At 52.4% G+C, this 25,085-nt stretch overlaps 1 protein-coding gene across 1 annotated transcript; it reads right to left on the reverse strand.

Moving 5' to 3' along the window:
* Positions 1–1,333: 1,333 nt before the first annotated feature.
* On the reverse strand, positions 1,334–25,010 carry Cad (carbamoyl-phosphate synthetase 2, aspartate transcarbamylase, and dihydroorotase). The gene is given in 46 exon segments (XM_048353252.1): positions 1,334–1,707; positions 1,898–1,992; positions 2,140–2,241; positions 2,324–2,479; positions 2,631–2,756; positions 3,173–3,385; positions 3,785–3,859; positions 3,953–4,122; positions 4,219–4,263; positions 4,553–4,603; positions 4,814–4,910; positions 5,306–5,407; positions 5,598–5,738; positions 5,838–6,028; positions 6,413–6,614; positions 6,831–6,962; positions 7,095–7,259; positions 7,400–7,566; positions 7,757–7,838; positions 8,078–8,317; positions 8,685–8,789; positions 8,914–9,096; positions 9,395–9,420; positions 9,423–9,561; positions 9,798–10,016; positions 10,184–10,366; positions 10,469–10,693; positions 10,844–10,942; positions 11,238–11,484; positions 11,641–11,885; positions 13,044–13,156; positions 15,930–16,060; positions 16,228–16,352; positions 16,598–16,786; positions 16,960–17,181; positions 17,291–17,524; positions 17,674–17,805; positions 18,122–18,267; positions 18,559–18,671; positions 18,849–19,034; positions 19,228–19,399; positions 19,576–19,717; positions 19,862–20,004; positions 21,501–21,630; positions 24,321–24,460; positions 24,694–25,010. Coding segments are annotated over 46 exon segments (6,726 nt in total). The 5' UTR covers positions 24,776–25,010; the 3' UTR covers positions 1,334–1,604.
* Between the last annotated feature and the right edge of the window lie 75 nt (positions 25,011–25,085).

The raw sequence follows: 25,085 nt of genomic DNA on the forward strand, positions 1-25,085 counted from the left end.
AGGGAAATGAGGGGGAAATGAGGGAGGAGGCAACAAGTTCAACAAGAAATGTACTTTCGGTTGGGGATATGGTCTAGTGGCAAGAGTGCTTGACTCATATACATGAAGCCCTGGGTTCAATTCCCCAGCACCGCATATACAGAAAACGGCCAGAAGTGGTGCTATAGCTCAAGTGGCAGAGTGCTAGCCTTGAGCAAAAAGAAGCCAGGGACAGTGCTCAGGCCCTGAGTCCAAGGTCCAAGACTGGCAAAAAAAAAAAAAAAAAAATGTACTCACTGCCTTACAGATGTAACCCCTCTGTACTTCACTTTGACAACAAAGGAAAAAAATAAATGGGAATAGACAGTTTTGCCTATACTTTAAAGTTCTTTTCTCCCCATCTCTGTAGCATGCTAGCTTTCCCTTAAAGTAGCTTTTTCTTGACTGGTGCTGGGAAGTTTGGACCATTGGTACTATTGTAAGGCAGATCAATCTACAGACATTTCTAGATGCTTTATAACCCAAGGCCAAAACTAGAGGGAAAGCTGGATGTGGTTGTGCATACTGTAATCCCAGCACTCATTAGGCTGCATTGTGAATCTTGATTACATAGTGAGACCATTTCAAAAATCAAGGCTAAGAATTGTCTCATTTTCCTATCCTTTCACTGGTATTTGAATGCCAAACCTTATTGAAGAAAGGCTTCTGCTGGGTGCTATTGGCTTATGCCTGTAATCCTAGCTACTTAGGAGGCTGGTCTGGAGGACTTCATCTTGAGGCCAGCTGAGGCAGATAAATCTAGGAGACTCCACTTCCAAAATACCCAGCACAAAGCAGGTTGGAGGCGTGGCGTAAGCGGTAGAGTGCCAGCTGAACAAGCCAAGTGAGATTGAGGCCCCCGAGTTCAAACTTGGGATACTAACAGTAAAACAGAGCTGACTTTAGGGCTCCTGAATTCCGTGGATTGGAACAGCTGCTCCACAGATGTTGAGGAACTCCACCCCAGCCGCTACCTTGGGTCTCCACACCAAGCACCCCACTACGCTCCCTGCAGCTGCAGTGATGGAAGCGGGAGGGAGGGGAAGGCCTGGAGGAGCCTCAGCCCAGACCCTGCAGCCTTCCTTTCCCATGGCCCCTTGCTGTTCTGCCCCCTATGTGGGAAGAAGGCAAAGTCAGGACTCGGAGTACAGCTTAACCAAGAGTGACCTGGGAACGCAGCAGTCCCCAGGCGAGCTCGGGTTGACTTGGACAGCACAACAGAAGAGCGTGTGCCAAACCCCCCCGGGGTGGAGGGGGGAGCGAAGCATGAGCCAGGACCCTGGGGCTTCCTTGTTTGCCTCTGCGAGGCCCACAGAACCTAAGAGGAAGCAGGAACTGAGGCTGCTTGGCTATTTATTAATTAGTAAAAAAGCAACTGTACAGGTCTGAGGTGCAAGAATTGAGAGGGGTCCCTCCTATCGGAGGCTGTACCCCTATTCTGGAGCCTGGAGTGTGGCCCTTGTGTACATCTGTTCCGGTGAGCTTTGTGGATGTAGAGTGTCTGCTGAGTGAGCTGCCCCCCTGGGGGGCACTGCGATTCCTTGCCCAACATCTGGGCCTGGAGAGGCGGCGGCGGGAAGCCGGGCCTAGAAGCGGCCCAGCACGGTGGCTAGCAGAGCCATGCGGATGTACATGCCGTTCTCGGCCTGGCGGAAGTAGGCGGCTCGGGGGTCGGAGTCCACCTCCACGCTGCAGGAGAAGCAGACCCGTTACCGTGGAGTGTGCCCCTCCACCCCGCACACTGGACCGCCATGTTTCCACCACCAGAGTGACCCTGAGCGAAGGCTCTGCCTCCAGAAAGCCATTCCGGAGCACGAGAGGACGACGCTTAGCCTGCCCAGGCAGCCCGGGGCGGGCTCCCGGTGGGAAGGGCCATTACCTTATCTCGTTGACGCGGGGCATCGGGTGCATCACCACCATCTTTTTCTTGGCCCGGGTCATGATGTGGGGCGTGAGGATGAACTGACCAAAACACTGCAAGTCAGATGGGGGTCCCCATGAGCGCTTCAGACACGATCTTATCCCCCCCTCACACCCACAGCGGAGGACTTGCCAGCCCTGGCGTGTGCCCAGCCTTCCCGCCCTCTGCCGCGCATGCTCCCTCCGCCCGCGGGCACTCACAGCCTCGTACTCCTGGGTGGACCCGAACCGCTCCTTCTGAATGCGGGTCATGTAGAGCACATCGGTGTCCGGCAGTGCCTCCTCGATGCTTTCAAACTCCTCCTGCCAGAGGGCCAAGTGGCAGTCAGCGCAGCCTCCCCGCCCAGACCACGGCCCCCGCCAGGCCTGGGCCCTCACCACTCACCTGCTTGGTGCCACGAGAGGCCACAAAAGCCCACACGCTGGGCGGCATGCGCAGGCTGGGAGGCGCCACGTAGCGCAGGCTGACGCGGTACTGGGTGAGCAGGCAGGCCAGGGAGTGCACGGTGCGCCCGTGCTTCAGGTCGCCCACCATTGTGATCTACAGGAAGAAGCCCATCACCACAGGGGCTCGGACGGCGCGCCTGGCCCACCGTCTCAAAGCCTTGGGCTCTGGGTGGGAAAAGCGCCACCCCCGGCCTCCCTCGCCGGCCCTCTCTCCCCAGCAGGGCTCTCGTCTCCACCGCTCTCACCGTCATGCCATTCACGGTGCCCAGCTCTTCCCGGATGGTGAAGATGTCCAGCAGGGCCTGCGTGGGGTGCTCACCAACCCCATCCCCAGCGTTGATCACTGGCCTCCGGCAGTGCTTGGCTGCCAGCTGTGACAACAGAAGGGAAGATGGAGGATGCTACCGCCCGCGGCTCCTTCCCACCTCACTCTCATTATTCCTGGGTCCCCTCACCCACCTGGCCCTAAGAGGGGTGTGTGTGTGTATGTGTGTGTGTGTGTGTGTGTGTACACAGGGGCTTAAGCTCAACATTACATTCTGCTTTTGCACTCAGGGGTGGTGCTCTACCATGAGCCACACCTCCACTTCCAGCTCTTGGCTGGTTAATTTGGGATAAGTCTTGGGGATTTTTCCATCTGGGCTGCCTTTGAACCATGACCCTTAGATCTCAGTGTCCTGAGTAGCTAGGACTATCCACTAACACTTAGGGTCACACAGCACAGGCAGGAGACCTTGTGCCCCTGCGTCCAGACATCACCCCATGTCCGTACACAGGCTGCCCTCACCTCCACCGCCCCAGGCTGGGGGTGCCGGAGCACAACGACGTCCGCGTAGCAGCTCATGGTCTGTACCGAGTCAGCCAGGGATTCGCCCTTCTGGACGGAGGACGTGGCTTCAGAGAAGCTAAGCACGGCACCCCCGAGCCGGGCCATGGCTGCTGCAAAGGAGCTGCTGGTCCGCGTGCTTACTTCGAAGAACATGGAGGCCATGACCTTGCCCTGGGGAAAGGACAGGGTGGAAGGTATGGTGAGCATGTTTGCTCTGGGAAGCACACAGGGTGCTCCCTTGTCTCCCTTCTTAAAACAGGGCCATACTCCATCCAAACCTCCCATGACTTGTCAGAGCCTTAACATTTCATATCTACCAGCAGTGTGACCCTGAACTAAAGGCTCTGCCTCCAATAGCAGAGGAGGACACCCCATAGCTTTGTCTACCCTTGCTCGGTCCACAGGATGCCAGGGGTGGGCTGGACCCGGTGCCCAGGCCCAGATCAAGCGAGCAGGACCTTTCAGAGAAGCAGGCTGAGCTATGGAGAGTACGGGGTCTGGACACGCGAGAGACCCACTGGCACTCTGCCCACTGTACAGCCCTGCCCCAAGAGGGCCCACAGCCCTGACCTTGAGGATGTCGAGGCTCCGCTCTTTCTGCACCATCATCCGCAGTGTGTGCGCCACGTTGAACAGATGAGACATCTAATGGAGACTCCAAGTCAGCAAGGAAGGCACTGAGGTCCTGGGCCCAGTGCTCGGGATCCTCAGCACCCACTCTCTCCCCCAGACACCCACCTGATCCTTAGTAAACTGTTTGACGGACAGGATGTGTTGGCCCACTAAAGAGTGCAACAGGGGCGAGGTCTGGGTGTGCAGCAGGCCGGGAGCCGCCAGGTTCTGTGGTGACGCCTGTCTGGGTACTGGTGGTGGGGGGTGGCAGGTGCTCTCAGGGGTTCCCAGAGACTCTGCAGTGAGGGATGGGGCAGAAGCGATGGGTCACAGACTCCACCCAGGCCGCGCTGCCGAGGGCCCATCAGTGAGCACGGTCCGGACACACTCACCTGTCTCCGCTGCCTTCCGCGAGGCTTTCTCCTTTGGCTCTTCAGCTGCAAACAGGGTGGACAGCAAGTCAGATGCTAACATGTTGCCGAGAGGCAGAGAACCCCATTTTCCCGGGGACGCTGGATCACGGTGCTTGTTAACCACCTCACATCACAGTTGCAACAGCAGGTTAGGGGGAGGGTGGGAGGGACACAGTGGAGCTGGGGAGGGACATGGGACCCCCCATGGGCTGGACTGCGGCAGCAGCATGCCCTCCCAGTGCCTTCCCAGATATCACAGGGATCCGAGGCAGGGGAACAGCCAGGCTCACACCAACCAGCAACCGGGATTTACCCCTCGCTCGTTTGCCCCATGAGATCCCAACTCCTGGGCGGAGGAACACAGCTGCCCAGGACAAAAGAATGCCTGTGAGAAGACGCTGTGGGAGGTGTACCTCACAAGGGAACTTTTGGGTGCAAAAATCAGGTACACTGGACTCAACGAGAACAATGGGATAGACAGGAGGACAGGGTAAGTGGACGGAGGTGAGCGCTGAAGAGCATCTCTCCCTGCAAGACAGAGCGACCCGACGTGTCCCACACAAGGCCGTCCTACCTGGCAGACCGGGGTCAGAGGCTCGGTGGATTCGGGGTGGCAGGTGGAAGCGGCCATCAGAAAGACCTGGAATGGCCCGGCGTGGCCTCTCAGGCGTCTGCAAAGGTGGCAGCATGTTGAAAAGTGACCAACCCAACACTCTACCACACATTCACTTCCTCAGGAAGAGTCAAGCGGCCCTTGTAACACGGAGACCCCTCTCCATCACCTCCTCTCTGCTTGGTCCTCCCAGCATGGTGGTAGCAGGCGGCAGACACACTGTCCGCCTTGTGTGTGCTGACCCAGTGACAGGCCCCTGGGCCGGGTGAACGCTGATTGGAGGCGGCCTCTTACACTAAGCGTTCACTCTGTTCTGCAGGTGGTGTACAGCTTTCCACCCCCCTGAACCACTAATGGCTCGGTGGCAGTGTTCAGTTCTGCCCTAGAGCATTCTGCCCAGGCCCGCCTGACCAGGCCAGGCTCAGGTGTGTGGGGGCTTGGACGTGTGGTTACCGTGGTTATCTCACTGGTGGCCGGGGCGGAGGGCGGGGGCTGGGGAACAGCACCCTGAGGCCACTTCCGTACATCTTGTCCATAGCCTGGGGGCACCAGCACCTGCAGACAGAAGGTGGAGTCAGGGCCACAGGAGGAAAAACAATCCCCTAACGGGGCTCCTAAAACAAGACAAAAATCTTGTTTCCTGGAGTACAGGGTGGGTGGTGTGTCACTGTGGGTTGTCACGGGCAAAAAAGGGGAAAATGGTCTGGGGGATGCCATGGAGACTCGGCAGGGTCCCCACACGTACCTGCCCGTCGATGTAGGCCACTTCCCCTCGCAGGACCACGCGGCGGACAGTGCCCTTCACCTTCTGGCCCTCGAACGGCGTCCAGCGGGCCTTGGAGAAGGGCATGTGGCTGGGGATGGTCCACTCGTGCTCCAGATCCACCTGCCCAGAGGATTGGGAGTTGTGTGAAGGAAAGGTCACACAGAAATAGCCCTCACACTGCCGAACCCCCTTCCCAGCTCCCAGCCTCTGTCCCCACACCTCCACATAGGTGTCGTCCTGGGGGGGCAGGTGGAAGATCCGCCTGGGAGCGTGGTGCAGTCGCTGCAGCAGGTCATCCAGACTGAGCCGGCCCTCGCTCACGGCCGTCAGCAGCAGTGGGAGCATGGTCTCTAGCCCTGGGAAGCCGGGAGGAGGCTGGGCCCCGCATTTCTCTTCCAAGGTGTGGGGAGCTGGGAGCAAGACAGTCATTACCCTGAGGGTGGGACTAGTCACTTCCCCCTCCAGGAGAGGGGAAAGAAAGGGTCACACACCCCAGAACTACACGGTCAGCAAGCTCTTCATTCTCACTAACAAGCCCAATCTCATTTTTTCTGGGAGCTGGGCACTAGGAAGTGGGGGCGGCACACCTCAGCTCCCTTGCAATCATCTGTCTGAGATGAAGTGCTGAATAAAGGCTGAGATCCTACACAGATCAAGACTCTCCTCATGGAGCCCAGAGTCTCAGCCCAGCCCAGTCTGAGCCCAGTCTCGGCCACTGTCTTTCTTGGGCTGCCTCACGGTGTGGGCCGGGGCATGAGCCAGGCGGGACAGAAGAATACGCGGAGGCCTCGCACCGTGGTCTGTGGCAAAGCAGTCGATGACATCCATATTCTCCCACAGGGCTTCCACATCCTGGCGGGAGCCCAGCTTAGGCCGGACGTCCCCCTTCCCGGGCCCAAGGCGTTCCAGGTCCTCCTGGCTCAGGAACAGGTGGTGAGGGGCCACCTCACAGGTCACAGGCAGCCCTTGTGCCTTTGCAGCTTTAATCAGCAGGATCTGGGGAGAGTACAGAGAGATCCGGAGGCTGCTACATGCCCTGACCTACCAAGCTCCCACGGCCAGCAGCCCTTCGTGGAGCGTGAGGGGCCAAATGTGCCAAGGGTGCTTGGCTTGAGGCTCTCCTAGCATATTCTCCTGCCCCAAAGGGCTCTCATGACCTTTGTCATTACAGGGAGAATGACAGGAGCCCCCGAAGCTCTGGTGCATTCTCACCTCCTCTTTCCGAGCCACGTGGCATATGTGTACCGAGCGCTGGGTCAGCTGGGCCACCATGAGGATGGCGGCGACAGTCTGTTTCTCCGCGTGGACTACGATGGGGAGGTGGGACGGCCAGGTCTCAAAGTGCTAGGGGCAGAGAGAACCAGTGAGAGCGTGCAGAGCCTCCGAGTCTGTGCTCATCAGTCCTCCCCGAGAGCCCCCAGAATCCTCGGTGCTAGGCAGGCCCCCGCGCGCCAGGAGACAGGCATACTCCCTAACCTCCATCCACTGGGCCACACTGTCCAGCCGCAGCTCCGAGAAGGTCTCGTTGAGGTAGAGCTTGAGCCCTGCTGCAGACGCAGCCACGGCGCCCAGGGTGCCTGCGTTTTCAGATGAGGCCCCGAGGAAGAGGGCATAGTCACAGCGAGCACCAGCCTCTGCCAGCTGGGGAGAACACACGTGAAGTAAGGCTCAGGGGCACGCATACCTGCTCAGACGCTGGTGCTGGCCTCGCACCAGAAGCCTGGGCCCAAAGCCAGGGCGGAGGGAAAAGGCCTGAGGGAGGCAGGGGTGCAGAAGCTCACCTTTTGGGCAAGGGCCAGAGAAGGGGCATCAATGATGGGGGGCCGGGTATTAGGCATGGCACAAACCATGGTGACACCCCCAGCCAGGGCGGCAGCAGTGCCTGAGGCAAAGTCCTCCTTGTGTGTCCCACCTGGTTCCCGCAGGTGCACATGAACATCAATCAATCCTGAAAAAAACATGGGGACGGCAAGAATAGAGGGAGATTCAGAAACAGGAAGGACACCGGGGCGGACTGAGGGATGAAGATGCCCAGAGGGAGACAGACTCTAGAGCCATTGTATGATCTGGGGCAGTCAGCCACAAGCCACACTGCTATGTCAGCGGCTATCAGTTTCCCAAGTGATGGATGCACTTACCAGGTAGCCGCACAAGCTTCTGGGAGGTCATGCAGTCTACATGCACCTTCAGAGGAGGGGCTGGTCCGATCTGGCCCAGAGCCTGTAATGGGGGGGAATACAGCCAGCATTACCTTCCAGAGAGGCAATGCTGGGAGTTGTAGGAGGGACTAGGCTCCTTCCCTGCCATGCCTACCTGTTCCCCTGCAGCCAAAGCTTGGATGGCTGTTAACATGATAGCTGTTTCACAATGGCATTTTGCACGCATGCACGCACGCACGCACGCATGCATGTGCGCCATGATAGCCATGGTCTCTCTACAAGTACCCAGATCTCTGTTACCTCCACAAAGAGTTTGGTGCACTTGATATCGATGATGAGCGGCACAGAGAAGTCAGCAGCCAGCCGCCGGGTACGATAACCCTTGGTGACAAAAGAAGAGAGACGCCGGCCACCAGCCCCACGCATGGACAGGTTGATCACCAGCTCAAAGTGGTTCTCGGCCAGTTGCTCCAAGATGCTTCGCTGTGGTGGGCACTCACCATCCACTGCTTCTTCGAAGTGCCAGTCCACAGCTGTTACCTATGGCCCAGAGCCAAGGTCAGGGCCAACTTGAGCCAGGCAGGGGGCGGAAAAGCCAGCCTAAAGGGAGAGGAGCTGGCCCAGGAGAACGTGACAAGACTAAGAACAAATGGGGTGGGGGACTAGGGGCCGCGTCCATTGCTACCGTACTTCTTAACAGGAAAGGTGTGGAGAAAGACAGGAAACGATGAGATACAAGCACGGTGAGCTCGTGCATGTGCACATACAGACAAGATTTGAGGAGGGGAAAGCACCAGAACATTACTAGCACAGGACGGTGGGGACTTCTCTGGGCACTCATGCATACTCTACCGCATGTGTCTACAGAGCACAGGTCATTCGCGCAACATCATAGAAGGAGCTGTACCTTGACTCCGTGCTCAGTGTAGAAGTCGGCTGTGCCCAGACTGGCGTAGAGGCTGTAACCCAGGCTCTCCAGCAGCCGCACCGTGGGGAGCAGTTCGCTTTTGTTCTGAGACAGAGCAGAAGATGCAGGAAGAGGGTATGTTTCTCCGACTTCCAGTCCCGGGTGAGCCCTGGAGGCCCAGGGCTAGCAGCCCCTGACCTCCTTGAGTGCCCCTCCCCCGTCCCGGTACCTTGTAACTGCCAATGGTCAGCAGGATGTTCTTCTTGGGAATCTTAAAGCCAGTACTCAGCATGGCTTTGAGGTAGGCCTCACAACGGCTCTCCCCAAAGCCAGCCACCTCCCCAGTACTGGTCATCTCCACACCCAGCACCACATCGGCCCCCGCCAAGCGGGAAAAGGAGAACTGAGGCACCTGGGGGGAAAGAGTGAGGTGCCCCTGGGTCATTGTTGTCCTGCACCTCATGTGGAAGCAGCATTTCCTGTCTTTAAATTCTTTGCACGATTGATCTTGTAGGTATAACACAGACTGTTCTACAACAAAGCTATTTGGGGACTGATTTCTCTTGCCTACTATTTCTAAGCTTCTAAAGAACAAGGACCACCTCTATCCCACAATTAGCAATGCTTGCTCAGCACGGGTATATCTACTGACCGGGCTTCTTCTCTCCCTCCATTTGTCTGCTAAGCCCAAGGGTTCCACTCTTCCTTACCTTTACTCCAACGACTCCAGAGCCGTCATTAGCCCCACAGGCTCCACCTTCTCCCCCATGATGACCCGTGTGGCCAAGGCTACTAGGTCAACACCTAGTGTCTTGGAGACGAAGGGGAAGGACCGGGACACACGCACGTTGCATTCAATAACTTTCAGCTGGTCATCCTGGGGAAGAGACGCACCAGGTCAGTCCTCGGGCAGCACGGTGGGCCTGCTCACGCGGCCCCACTGACTTTGGTTGGCTCCCGTCCCCAGAATCCGTTCTGTGAATAATCAACCTGGGTGACTGGCTGTCACAGCCCTGACTACCCTATGGGCTCCAGATCCAATCCTCCCAGATTTGCCGCCTGCACGGACGAGCACAGGACACACCACAGGGCTTTCCATGTTTTCTTGTTTACCTTGGCTATGAGCTGTAGATTGTAGGGTCCTGTGACCTGGAGCTCCTGGCCTATAGCATGCACAATGGCTTTGATCCGCTCCAGAGTTTTGGGGGTAATGTCTTGCGGTGGAGTCACCAAGGTGGCATCTCCTGAATGCACACCTGCATTCTCCACGTGCTCAGAGATGGCGATGGCCGCTACCACACCGTCACAGGCCACGGCATCGACATCGATCTCCTAGCGGGGACACATGCACTGTGATGCAGGGCAGGGGCCATTTGCTCCTCCCACTAGGAATCTTCTTTTATACAATAGCACCCACACAACCCATCTTTCCCAGCCCAATGGGCTGATGATTCTGCGGGGACTGGGAGAGTCCCCTGCAGAGGCGGGAGGGATCTCACCTTGGCCTCCTGGATAAACTTGGAGATGACCACAGGGTGTTCCTTGGAGACAGCTGCTGCACTACTCAAGAAGCGCTCCAGGTCTCCATCAGTGTAAGCCACATTCATAGCAGCGCCACTCAGCACGTAGGAGGGGCGCACCACACAGGGGTACCCTACAGTCTTGCAGAACTGGCGAGCAGACTAAGGGAGGCAGGGAGCTTAGCAGGGTTGGTCACACTCATACCCATCACCCGATCCCCTGCTCCCCCTCCCCCCCCCCCCCCCCGGCGGGCCCCAGCCTACCTCTAGGTCACTGAGCTCCCTCCACTGAGGCTGACTGATACCGATGGTGTCGAGGAGCCGGGAGAACTTGAATCGGTTCTCAGCCGAGTCAATGGCTTCAGGGGAGGTGCCCAGCACGCGGCATTGCTGCCGATGCAAAGCCATGGCCATGTTGTTGGGCAGCTGCCCACCCATGGACAGGATCACGCCTTCAGGGTTCTCTAGCTCATAGATGTCCATTACCACCTTTAGTGCAGGGGGAGAAATAAATGGTAGCAACGAAAGGGGTCAGGGAGCTGAGCCTTCTTCTTGCCCATTGTTTCCCTCATCCCTACCGAGGGCCAAAGAATCTTGAGTCACCAGCCAGGCAGGTACTGACAGCCCCATCTTTCTCACCTCAAAAGAGATCTCATCAAAGTAGAGTCGGTCGCACATGTCGTAGTCGGTGCTGACCGTCTCGGGGTTATAGTTCACCATGATGGTCTTATACCCCATCTGTCATGGAGGGGAATACAGTAGCAATCAGGAGGGAGGAAGAACACAAGGAAACAAAGCCCAAGTCCCCACTGCCAAGTGCAGCTGCCTCAGCTTCTTATGGAACAGCTAAGTGTACAGCTCATCTGCCTTGGGGGAATATAGACAAAGTGCTGGGGAGGAGACTCAGATACTGTGTGGGGCCCTAGTAGGGCCTGGATGCACATTATGGTAATTAACAGAAGAGCCACGAGGATAGGAACTTGCCAGAGCTGACCAGAACAGCAGAGAAACTGGGAAAGATGGACTCTCAGACCTTTCGTAGCTGCTGGATGCAGCCTACGGCACACCAATCAAACTCGACGCTGGAGCCGATACGGTAGACACCAGAGCCAAGAACCAGGACGTGTGGTGTTTGGAAGGTGAGGTCATGTGTGCTACCCCTGTACGTCAGGTACAGGTAATTTGTCTGGGCGGGCCACTCAGCTGCGACTGTGTCAATCTGCTTCACCGCGGGGCGGATTCCCAGTTCCTGCCGTAGCTTGCGAACAGCCAGCTCTGTGCTAAAAGGAAAAGGGTCAGAAATTCAAGTCTTTGGAGGAGGGTGAGGACAGTCTCAGGAGTTTAGTGAGGAAAGTTCCCCACTAATGGCCTTTGTGGGCACAAAGGCTCCCAAGCCCCACCCTTCTTGGCCCGAGGCCCTCACCGCCATCTCTGACCTCAGAACTGCAAGGGCAATCTGCTTGTCTGAGAAGCCAAGGCACTTGGCCTGGTACAGCAGGTCAGGGGGCAGAGGCTGTCCGCGGTGTTGTTCCAGAAGCTGGGCGTGAGCCACAATGCATTTCATTCGGTGCAGGAACCAGCAGTCGATGCGCGTGAGCTCATAAAGACGCTCAATAGAGTAACCAGCACGCAGAGCAGCGGCTACCACAAAGATCCTTTTATCTGTTGGTGTCTCCAACTCCTAAAAGGGAGAGTGCAGATGACGACAGGGTTATGCAGAGGTAGGAAAGGTCCAAAGGTGAAGCAAAAAGAGTCCCAGTCAGCAGATGTAATGCCAGTACTTTGAAGCTGAGGTGGAATCACTTGAGGCTACAAGTTTGAGACTAGCTTGGGAAATATCCCCATCCAATAGGTAGACAGACAGTAAGACACACAGATAAAATTCCAACTTACTGTCATATGAGCACCTCTACAAGTACAGAAGTGTGACTGTGGCATTGTGTCAGGCAAGAAAAGCTGTATACTGAGGCTCAAACTCCAACTACAAACCTGGACACAAACCCCAACTGCTTCTCACTGGCTACAGGTTGCCAACTACTTCTTTAATCTATCTAGTACTTGGTCTCCTCATCTGTACAAACAAGTCTAAGCTGAGGGCTGGTGGCTCATGCCTAAATTCCTACTCAGGAGGCTGAGATCTGAGGATCTCAGTTCAAAGCCAGCCCAGGCAGGAAAGTTTGTAAGACTCTTATCTCCACTAACAGCTGAAAAGTGGAGCTGTGGCCCAAGTAGTAAAGCATTAGCCTTAAGCAAAGGGAAGCTCAGAGACAACACCTAGGCCGCGAGTTCAAGTCCCAGGACACACACACACACACACACACACACACACACACACACACCACAAAGAAACAAAGTCTAGGGCTGGGAATATGGCCTAGCGGTAGAGTGCTTGCCTGGTACACATGAAGCCCTGGGTTCGATTCCCCAGCACCACATATATAGAAAATGGCCAGAAGTGGTGCTGTGGCTCAAGTGGTAGAGTGCTAGCCTTGAGCAAAAAGAAGCCAGGGACAGTGCTCAGGCCCTGAGTCCAAGCCTCAGGACTGGAAACAAACAGACAAAACAAAACAAAAATAACCAAGTCTAATAATGGTAAATGAGATGATACTTCAAAATGCTTAACAAAATAAGGGCTTAAGGTGTGACTCAAATGACACAGCACTTGCCTAGCAATCTTTAAAGTGATACAAATCCCAATAGGGGAAAAAAATCTTAGTGAAATGAAAACAAAGTAAATGTCCAATGATGACTGCTGCTAGTTTGTCAATAAGCTCACAGTCTACAGCAGAAAGCAGCAGGGTTCGTGTTAGGGGTGTTGCAAGGAAGGAGTTCTGCTTACCACATCGCTGACTGGCTTCACTGTGTGATCAAAGCCTACACAGTTCTCATCCACCATGCGCAGGGCCTTCTGGAAGGCCTCCTCAAATGAACGTCCAATGCCCATGACTTCACCTGGAGGAACAGGATAGAGGCTGGAGGGTGAGGCACTGCCCAGCCTCATGTTCATACAATCTTCTAGGAAGGTTTCAAGGCAAGCCCTATGGTGATGAGCTTCGTGGCACTTCATTATTTAAAACCCCCAGATCTACAGGCCCTTTCCCATTTTCACAGGAGTATGCTGAGTGATTATGAAAAATTAATATGTCTAAGATGGATGTGTGGATACTGCGACTCATTAAGTTTATCTCAGTGGCTCCAAATACTGATGGCTATCCAGTTACTTGGCTTGCTTTATTCAGACCATGATGACACCATCTGGAATCTGTTTCATCTTTTACATGGCTGAAAACTTATGATAGGAAGATAATTCTAGATTCCTTGAATTCATCCAGAACCAAATATTTTTTGTGTGTGGTGCCAGTCTTGGACCTGGGCTCTTGGGCTCTTTTTGCTTAAGGTTAGTGTTTTACCACTTGAGCCACAGTACCACTTCTGGCTTTTTGGTGGTTAATTGAAGGTAAGAGTCTCACAGACTTTTCTTGCCCAAACTGGCTTTGAACCATGATCCTCAGACCTCAACCTCCTGAGTAGTTAGGATGATAGGTGTGAGTGGCCGACACCTGGCACAAACACTTTTTTTTTTGGCCAGTCCTGGGGCTTGGACTCAGGGCCTGAGCACTGTCCCTGGCTTCTTTTTGTTCAAGGCTAGCACTCTGCCACTTGAGCCACAGTGCCACTTCTGGCCTTTTCTATATATGTGGTGATGGGGAATTGAACCCAGAGCTTCATGTATACGAGACAAGCACTCTTGCCACTAGGCCATATTCCCAGCTCCCACAAACACATTGTTAACAAAGCATTTGAAGCCAATTTAATCCAGTGCTGAATGACAAAGATTATAGGGGCTTATTTTTCTCAGCTGAGTGTCAGTGACTCATGCCTGTGATCTTAGCTATTCAGGAGGCTAAGACCGGAAGCACTGTGTGGTTCAAAGCCAGCACCAGGGCAAAAAAACCTGAGACTCCATCTCAATCAACCATAAAATGTCAAACTGGAGGCTTGGCTCAAATAGCACAGTGCTAGCCAAGAGCAAGGAAACCTAGGAAGAAGTACTAGGCCCCAAGACTAGTACAGAAAGACAACCACCACCAAACAAAAAACCCTTTTCTCTAGGATTCATTCTTTTTTTCCCCCTTTTTCTTTTTGAATACAATGTCAAACTATGTAGCTCAAGCTGACTTCAAACTCAGGATCATCCTATCCTGTCTCACTCTCTTCAGGGCTAGGGTTACAGGTGTGTGCCATCATGCCCAGCTCATGGATTTTACGCAACTTAAGCAAGTTATAAAAAGCTATCAAAGAACATTGTGTTCTAAGAATACTTGAATACATGTGAAACAGCTAAATGCCTCAGCAAGGAAGCAATCTTTTGATTGACCTATTTTCAATCCACTTCTTTTAGCCATAATTTAATTATGGCTTCATTCCCATGTTTATTATAATTTTCATATAACAGAAATCCATCTCCAGAAGGAACATCTTGGCAGCCTTGAGGATTTCTAAAACTTCAGAAATAATAACTGAGTTTAAACTTCCTTGTTCAAAGCCCACTGCTACTCTAAATGGAGATGAAGTGCACCATGAAAACTGCTCTTAGCTATGAAGCGGGTGGCACTTTATAGAGTATGTTTACACACTTGACTCTATAGGGATGTTTCAGAAGACCATCAAAGGCAAGGAAAGGACCCCACAAAGAAGGATGTCAACTCAATTCCAACCGGCACCACTACTATGTGGTAGAGAACTGCTACACCCACTCATGTCCCCTGACAAAGTTCCCATTGAAATAAACATTGCTGACATCCTGTGCTGATCTTTATTATATTAAAAAAAAAAAGTTTCATTTAGTGACCAAGGCACAAAGTGCCACAGGAGTAGCTAGGCTAAGGAATGGCTGCTATCATGCTGACTTAGGTTTAGAGGGGTTCAGAGGAAAACAACAGTAATTATTATCCCCCCAAAACTTAAATATTCAAACAGTCGATCAAGGTTAGTGGTACTGAAAACCTCAAGATGAAGATGTGGGTGGCTCATCAAACGAGTCTCTCAGATGATATAGTGACCAACGAGCATGCGGCTGGGAACCAGGTCTAGTGTTCAGTTCCTGGCTCAGCCCACTACTTGTTTGTGAGCCTCAGTCAAGTTACTTCCTTCTGTGGGCACCTTAGGTTACTTTTTTTTTTTTTTGTTAAAGAAGAAAGATGAAGCCGGGCACCAGTGGCTAAGGCCTGTAATCCTAGCTACCGAGGAGGCTGGGAACTGAGGATCGCAGTTCAAAGCCAGCCCAGGCAGAAAAGTCTGTGAGACTCTTATCTCCAATAAACTACTCACAAAAAGCTAGAAGTGTCACTGTGGTTCAAGTAGTAGAGTGCTAGCCTTGAGCACGAGGAGGCTCAGGGACAGAACCCAGGCCCCAGGCCCCGAGTTCAGCCCAGGACAGGCAGGGGTGGAAGGTGGGAGGTGGGGGGAGGGTGGAGATAGTATGATGCTTACGCTTCATTCCAGACATGGTATTTCAGCACAGATTTCCAGATGTCTTTGCCCCAGTCCTCATAAGGTTGACTATATATTAGGTGACATGTCCCTATTAGCTCTGAAAAACCTTGTTTCTAAGCCACTGCTAATAAAGGAGTCAGGGAAGTTTCAGGCCACACCATGGAGCTCTGACTTTCTAGACTATGGGGCCTGTAGGATCCTGTGGGGTAACTTGGGGTATGCCGCTCACCAACACTCTTCATGCAGCTCCCAATCTTGGTACTGACACGCAGGAACTTGCTGAGGTCCCAGCGAGGAATCTTTACCACACAGTAGTCTAGGCTGGGTTCAAAGGCTGCTGTTCCCCCAGTGACAGAGTTCCTGGGGATCCGAGTGGGAGTACCAGGTCAGGGAGGGAACAGGGTGAGCTTCAGAGAGCTCTCTGTAGCCCCACAAACCCAGGTCAATGTCCCTTTCCCAGTCCCGGTCCTACAAATGTTTTATTCCATTCCCCACCCCTTTAAGACTAGATTCCCCCAACTTCATACCTGAGCTCAGGCAGGGGAATGCCCAAAGCTAGCTTGGCAGCCACATAGGCTAGTGGATAGCCTGTGGCTTTACTGGCCAGGGCAGAGCTTCGAGAGAGCCTGGCATTTACTTCAATGATGTAATACTGAAAAGAAGGAGAACAAAGAAGAGAGTCACTGGGGACCTGGCCTCTATGTTCCTGTCTAGGAGAGATTTTGAAGGGAGAGAAAGTAAGATGTTCACATAGGAATGGCTTGCAAAACAGCCCTCCCGAAAGCCCTCATCTACCTGGCTCCCACTCTAGGTTCTGTAGAGCCAAAAGACCTCTTGGAGCCTGAAGATTACAGAAGGCAGAGGCAATAACAGCTATAATATTAGTTCCAGCCTTACCTGCTCAGACTCCGGGTTCAAGGCATATTGTACATTGCACTCTCCAACAATCCCCAGGTGTTGGGTCACCTTGATGGCGGTCCGGCGCAGGAGCTGGTACTCTCGGTCATTCAGTGTCTGGCTTGGAGCAACCACTATGGATTCACCAGTGTGGATGCCCAGTGGGTCTAAGTTCTCCATGTTACATACCTATGGAGGGAGATCATGGAGGTCACTGCCAAGGGAAGTCAAGAGAGGCTGCGTCTCCAAGTCTTGTGGTTCTACGGGGTCTGAGGGACCCAGAATCCTTGAAGGACCCCACCCAGGTCTCTGCTCTTCCAAAAAGCTCCGACTGCCTGAGTCACCCATCTCCAATTACTCACCGTCACACAGTTGCCATAGGCGTCTCTCACCACCTCATACTCGATCTCCTTCCAGCCCTTCAAGGACTTGTCTATCAGCACCTGGCTGGTATGGGCAAAAGCAGGGGCCACAAGAGCCGAGAGCTCCTCCTTGGTGGACGCAAAGCCAGAACCTAGACCACCCAAGGCAAAGGCTGCACGAACCAGCACAGGATAGCCTAGTCGCTCAGCAGCTGCCTGGGCCTGCAGTTCATGGAAGACATAAACCAACAGGTCATTTCCTGCTTCCCAGAGGGTGTCTGGACAGAAAGACAATGACACCATTCTCCTTCCACCCTACCCCCACTCGAACCTGTTCAAGGGAATTTGCTGCCTCACTGGGGGCCACGTGCTCTCCAATCTCTGCCATCCTGGCAGCAAAGGCACGCCGATCCTCAGTTAGCTCGATGGTCTCCACAGGTGTGCCCAAGACGCGGACTCCATACCGAGCTAGCACCCCGGCCTTGGTTAACTCTACACCACAGTTTAGGGCTGTCTGGCCCCCAAAAGTCAGTAATATACCATCTGGACGTTCATTGCGTATCACCTGAGGCAGGAGAAAAGAGCCCTAAGTGTTAAGATCTCACCTGTAAAGTAGATCAGACCAGAATAAAAGTCCAGAGTAACCACTGAAATCCCGTCCATGGAGTGTCCCCGCCTCAGTCCACCCTTACCCTAGCCGTACCCCAGCCATACCTGTGTTACATAGTGAGCTGTTATAGGAAGGAAATAGACCTTGTCAGCCAGACCCTGAGAGGTCTGCACTGTGGCAATGTTGGGATTGATCAGCAGGGTCTGGATGTTCTCCTCTTTCAGGGCCTTAATCGCCTAAGAGAATAAGAATGGCCTATCAACCTCTAGTGCGGAAGCAAGAACATGCATGGTCTTAGGCCAAGAGCCCTCCTCCCTCTTCTTTATGTTCTCTCAGTCCTTAATAACTGACTTCTTTTTTTCACTTTCTCATCTACCTGTACATCCCCAAATCCTTAGTCCATTTTCTCCCCGCAATCAGGGTTAACTCCAAAGTCTTCCTCAAGAGCATCCACTGGGGGAGGGGGGTGGGGAGATAATGGAAGAAAGAGGTCACACATGGGGGGAGGGGGCACATCCCACATTTAGAAAGATGGCAAAAGCTATGTCTAACCTGAGAACCTGAGTAGTCAAATTCTCCAGCTTGGCCAATAGAGAGACCTCCAGAGCCTAGAATTAGAACCTTTCGTGGTGGCGGAAGCCCAGAGCCAGGGGTGGGGAGCCCAGAGGGACAGAGGCGCTCAGTCAGCCGCTCTCGAACTGTGGAGGCAAAGAACGACATGGAATGTCAGGGCTGAGAAGGACTCAAGAGACCATCTGGATTTGTCCGAGAAAATCATGCAAGTAATGAATGACAGAGAAAACATAAGAGCCCAGAACTCAAGACCCTGGAGTTCCTGTCAGTATATGCAGCATAAACTATTTGTTCTCACTCGCCCCTTAACCTCCCAAACACAGGAGTTTCCAGGGCAGGTCCATCTTATTATGATAGACCCATCCTAGAGCCATGCCATTCTTAGGTCCACAAACCTGTTCTACTCAAGGGTTTACCTGTCTTGCCTCCAGGGTTCCCAGCTGCAGCCTCTCTCACAGTTTCCAGAAAGATATCAAAAAGCAGCTCCATATCTGAAGGTCCAGCTCGGTGCTCTGGATGAAACTGGACACTGTTGAAGACATTGGAGGATGAAATGCCTCTTTGTCGCTGGCATGCCATCAGCAACTCAGAGGTGGGACTAGCATAGAGACTATCCTAATGGGATGGACTCAGGTTCACTGCTGTGCCTTACCACCTTCAAAGCCCTGGGGCATCCAAGGCACCCCAAAGCGTGGCCCAGGCTCACCTGAAGAAGGGCAGGCTTTCGTGTACAATGCCTTCATTCGAGCCATCATTAGCATTGGTGAACAGAGGTGCCCAGCCTGCTGGCAGGGAGTCTGTTTCCACAGCGAATCCATGGTTCTGGGACGTCAGAAAGCAGCGCCCAGAGCCCACCAGCACACAGGGCTGGTTATGGCCTCGGTTTCCGTATCTGGAGATGGAAGCAGGCTGAATCATAGGCTGCTCTCATGGTCTTTACCTTAATGCACCAAACCCAGCTCTACTGCATTTCACTATCTTAACTAGCCCTGCTCTTAATTCCACCCTAACACCTTCTGACTACACTCAGCAACTCAACTCTTCTCTCATGTCCCAAGCGTCCCCGCTTCTCCTCCAAGTCCCACCTCATCTTGTAAGTCTTGGCCCCAATGGCCAAGGCCAACAGTTGATGTCCCAGGCAGATCCCAAAGACGGGTCGGGGATTAGGTTCAGCCAAGACACAGCTCAGAGCGGATACCACACTGGGATAGGAAGCAGGGTCACCCGGGCCATTACTTAGGAAGAGACCATCGTACTCTGGAGTGGGCAGAAAAGATGACATCGGAAACAATAAAAGACAAACCCTCAACCCTGCCGTGAGCAGAAGCCCTGGTCTCCACCTTCCTTTTCTTCTGCAGCTCATACCAACGTTTAGCAACTGGACTAAGGGACAAATCTTCCACCCAAGCTGCTTGTCCAAGGCAGCTACTCACCCTGGCTGTGTAATGTGTGGTCCCAGGGTACCACAGTGACCTCAGCCCCAAGTTGGCACAGACATCGGATCTGATTATACTTGAGGCCACAGTCCAAAGCAAGGATCCGAGGGGTGCCTCCTGCATTGAATACCTGTGGAGTCTAAGGAACAGAGGGCTAACAGTTGGTGGGCATAAGCTATGCCCATATCACCTCCTACCTTCAAGGCAATGATTCTTTCCCAAGTCTTTACCTAGAAAATAACTGCTGTGCTATCAAATGCAAAACTCTATTCTCCCTCTGTACCTTAATGGAGACCTCTGGCACCAGGGGTCGAGCATTGGGGTCCAAGAATGGCAGGGCTGAAGGCTCTGTCCCGTTCTGGACCAGTTTTCCCAGCAGAGACCCTTGTTCTCGCAGCTTCTTAGTCAGCTCCCGGGTATCCACTCCTGCCAAGACAGCACAGCCTCAGAAGTCACAGTCCACCATCTCAGTCGTCAGTGAGGTTCCAGGGCCAGAGGTGCTTCCCTCCAGAGCCCTGTGGGCCTCACAGCTACTCTACAGGCACTGAAATCTTAGGGTATCCGGGTGTAAGGGCACCATCATCATCTTGCCAAAAACATTACATTTGATTTGAACCATCACTCCACATCAATCCACTCATTAAAAAAAAAAAAAAGTACTCTAAGGGGGAAAAAGACTTGCTAAATAACACAACCAGAAGCTGAGGAAGTTTTCAACATTGCCTATTACATAAGGAATGTTTTTTTTTTCTTTTTAAAAAATTATTAAGTGGCTGGACAAAGGGGCTACAATTGCATAAGCGAGGTTACGAATACAATGCTTCTTGGTCAATGTGACCCCTTCCTTTGTTCACTCCTATTTTTTCCACTCTAGTCACTACCCTCAAGTTACACAGTTCATTTTTTATTTAACGAATTAATTATTGTGTGTGTGTGTGTGTGTGTGTGTGTGTGTGTGTGTATTAGAGTGGTATACTCTCATTTGGCTTTTTTTTTTTTAAATCACAGTCAGAGCTTTACTACTTGAACTATATGAGCTATACCTCCAATTCAGCTTTTTGCTTGTTACATGACAATGGAGTTGGGGAGGCTTTTCTGCTCAGGCTGGCTTCAAACTTCAATCCTTCAAGTCTCAGCACCTTGAGTAGCTAGAATTTATAGCCACAAGCTACCTGCACCCAGCTAAGGAATTTATTTTTTATAAGTATGATAATGGGCCTGGTGCCAGTGGGCACCTGGTGCCAGGAGGCTGAGACTGTGGTTGCAAGTTAGCCTTGGCAGGATAGTCCATAAGATTCTTATCTCCATTTAACCACCTAAAAGCCAGAAGTACAACTGTGGTCCATATGGCAGAACACTAGCCTTGAACTAAAAAATCTCAGGACAGCATTCAAGCCCTGAGTTCAAACCCTAGGACAAGCACACACACACACATAAAAAAGTATGAGGAATTGGTAGTATGACAGGTTGTAGCGTACCAGCTAGCAAAAAAGTTGAGTAAGAGGCTCTGAGTCCATGCCCCAGTACCAATTTTTTTTGTAGTCATTATAATCAATGTACACTATGTAAAAAAAAATAAACTATGTAACTTGATATGAGGGATGTGAGTGGGAAATTGGGGGAGGATGAAGGAAGGGGTGATATTGACCAAGAAGCACTACACTTATAACCTGACTTACAGATGTAACCCTGTTGTACAATAGTAATAATAAATAAAGCTAGGCTAGAGATATGGCTCAACCGGTCGAGTGTCAGCCATCAACAGGTAGGACAAGCCAACACGAGGCCTTGAGTTCAAACCTTGGTTTCGCACGTTCTCTCACAAGTTAGACTCAAGTTCCAACAGATTTTAGAACCTTCTGCATTCCTTGCCCCTAGGAACACTGTGCTGTCTGTCCGTCACCAGATGCTTGTCACCATACCTTGCAGGCCAGGAATACCGTGCTGCTGCAGCCACTCGTGCAGGGTGCAGGAGGCACTCCAATGGCTGGGCGTGGGGCAGCACTCTCCCACCACCAGTCCTGCCACATGGATCCCCGAGGATTCAAACCACTACAGGCAGAGGGAAGAGACTGTGAGACGCCCAGGGGCCAACTATCTCTCCAAGGACTTTCCCCCATTGTCTAGCCACGGACTCCCTGCTCAACCACAATGCATACACCAAGCACTTTGTACCTCTGCAGATAGTTCCTTTACAGACGGTACTCTGTCCAGGCCCACAAGACCTGAATGATAACTGGAAATGACAATTTCTTTCCCTTTCCTTAATCCAAAATTGAGAGCATGAATTCCCTTTTCTGGATTCTCAGAAGAGGATTCCTTTGTGACTCCTCTTAGAGCTCATCTACACCTTATTTCCACTTCTACTTATATTTTATTAGGACTATGTATCTGTATCTGTCACAAGACTGAAATCCTCAAGAGAAAAGTGACTGATTCATGCTGTCAGTGAACATTATTGAATGTTCTTAGATGCAAGTGCTGTAATAGATGTTGGAGAAAAGGCACTGAGCAAGAAGAGATAAGGCCCCTGTCTCCATGATGTTAGTTTCTAACTTAGGGAGCCAGAAATGAACAAGATAATAAATAAAGGTTAATCATACCATGTAAAAAAAAAAAAGCAGTAAGAAAAGGTGCCTAACATGTGACTCAAACACAGTTTTGGGGCACAATACTGGACAGTGATTACATTATCTTTCCACTTTATCAGGGATTATAATTTTTAAGAAGATAACAGCCAGGCATCAGTGGTTCATGCCTAAAATCCTATTCAGAAGTGTGGGAGCTAAAGATCTCAGGAGTTAGCTTGGGGAAGACAAAGTTGAAACTCTTTATCTCCAAAGAACCAGCAAAAAGCTGGAAGTGGAGGCATGGCTCAAGTGATAGAGTACCAGGTATGAGTGAAGAAGCCCAAAGAGAGTAGAAGCGCTGAGTTCAAGCCCCAGAACTGACCAAAATAAATACACATCCAATGGTCAAACAGTTAATATCTAGCCAGGAGAACAGGAAGTTTATGGGGATAGGACTGATGTATTTAAATACATTAAAATGACATAAAGTTCAGGCATGTCAGGCTCTGGTGGCTCACATCTGTAATCCTAGCTACTCATGAGGCTGAGATCTGAAGATCATGGTTCAAAGCCAGCCCAGGCAGAAAAGTCCAAAAGACTCTTATCTCCAATAAGCTTTTCACAAAAAGTCAGAGTGGCATTGTGGCTCAAGTGGTAGAGCACTAGCCTTGAGCCAAAGAAGCTTAGGGACAGGTCCTGAGTTCAAGTCCTAGAACCAGAGGGGGAAAAACAAAGCTCAGGCATGGTGGTTCACATATGTGATCCCAGCACTGAGGTTGAGGAAGGACATACTGGTATTTGAGGCCAGCCTGGCTTCATAGACTTGGCACACACACACTGAAAAAAGTTACATTCAGTTCAGTGGTCAAGATGACTATCGAGACTGCTCTAAAAGAATCTGAAGGAGTTTGGCAGAACCTCCTCAGGGCAGGTGGCGTAATTCACGAGTGCATGTACAGCAAATAGGCTTACAGAAGGACCAGTGTTGGGCTAGTGGCTCTAGGCAGCCTCACTTAGTCCATTCCTATGAGGGTCTCAATTTTGCAGTTTTACAAAGTAAATTCTGTTAGTGACATCAGCTGACAAAGCTGAGGACTGATACGTTAATCCAACTGCCAGATAAGTGAGTTATAAAGTGGAATTCTGAAAAGTTGGTGATAAAGATGTTTTCCAGGAAAAACAGATTAGAGTGTCTTATCCAGAGTTCCCTTTGCCCAGTGTCAGACTGGGAAGGCAAATGAATCAGTAGACTCAGAGCTGGGACCAGTGACTCATACCTATAATCCTAACTACTCAGGAGGCTGAGATCTGAGGATCCTGGCAGGACAAAGCCAGCCCAGCAGGCATTGTATAAACATCCAATGAACCCCAGCAAAAAGCCAGAAGTAAAAATGTGGCTCATGTAAGAGTTCCAGCCTTGAGGGGAAAAAGCTAAGCAAGAGCCAGTAGCATGTGCATGTGAAAACACGCGAAAGGAGAGAAAAAAACTAACAGGTTTGCTCAGGAACTAAAGCCTGGTATCAGAACAAAGCATTTTTTTTTTTTTTTGAGAAAACTGAAACTGGGCTATGGTGACTTCTATTATCAACTATGTGTTGTTTTTTTAACCTCCCAAATTCCTCAGAAAGATGGAGAAACTCACTGCATGAAGAAACTGAGTTTCAGTTCTTCAGTTTAACACTTGGGGAGACATTGATAAAAATATACATGGAAGCTGAGTTTTCTAACATAGCAGGAAAAACACTACTTAAAGAGCAGGAAATAAGGCAATGTAAGGAATCTAGATCACAACCAATGTCACTGGTTATAGGTAAATCGGCACCTACTGTCAACCAGAAGAATGTGACCCTTGTTTCCAGCCTCCTTCCCACTTCTTTATGGAACCCTTAAGCATTGCTTTGCTCACATGTCACTGATGCTACCAATGCCTACGAAATAAAAGCCGGGCTCTGGTTTGGCTTCAAGGCCCTCCGTGCCCACTGCATTACTTTGGACCATGGCTTTCTTCGCTCCATGCCCTCTCCATGAGGGTACTCCACTGTGGCCTTAGGCACTGGGCTTCTCAAGGTACTTAAGGTACTTGCCTAGCGGGGTGTGAGCGCAGTCGCTAGTACACCTACTGTTTGCTACCGCTCTGAGAAGGAATGTAGAGAAAGCACTGGGTGTGGCTACCTTGCTGAGCCCGAACTCGTCGACTTCATCTGGGGGGATGCCATAGTTGCCGATCAGCGGATATGTCAGCACTAGGATCTGTGCTTTGTAGGAAGGGTCAGTGAGGGCCTCGGGGTAGCCGACCATGCCGGTCTGGAACACTGTGGAAGGAGGCAGGGCTGGGCTCGGGCAAGAGCACTCTTCAGAACCCTGCCCTCCGCCGAGCGCACCCCAGCAGAGCCTGCCTCGGTGAGAAGGATGAAAGGAGCTGAGGCCGGGGCGATCACGCACGGGGAGGTGGGCCGTGCAGGCGGGGTCGGGGCAGGGTAGGTTGGGTAGAGAAGGGTCGTAAAGTGTGAGGAGGTGGGTGGGCAGCCCGCCCGGGCTCGCTTACCCACTTCCCCAGCAGCCGACACAGCGGCCCCGAAGGGCCGGCCCCGCAGCACCGACCCGTCCTCCAACACCAGCGCGGCCATGGGGACGGAGCTGAGGCGGCGGCGAGCACCCAGAGGCGGAAGGCGCGGCGAGCCCCGCTAGAACCACTCGAGTACGGCGCCGGAGTCGGTCCACGTGGCTGGCGGCGCGGGGCGCTGGAGAGGAGGCGGGCACAGCCGGCTGGAGTCCCGAGCGCGCTCCGCGACCGCGCGACTGCGGCGGCGCGGGGAGCCGGCAGCGTGAGGGGCGGGGCCTGGCGCGTAAGAGGGGGCGTGGCCAGGGGGCGGGAGCCTGCGTCTCAGCTGGTCAAAACCTGGGAGACCTGAAAAACCCGACCGCCCCAAAGGAGCC

The sequence above is a fragment of the Perognathus longimembris genome, chromosome 8, assembly GCF_023159225.1.
Source record: "Perognathus longimembris pacificus isolate PPM17 chromosome 8, ASM2315922v1, whole genome shotgun sequence".
Taxonomy (NCBI): Eukaryota; Metazoa; Chordata; class Mammalia; order Rodentia; family Heteromyidae; genus Perognathus; species Perognathus longimembris.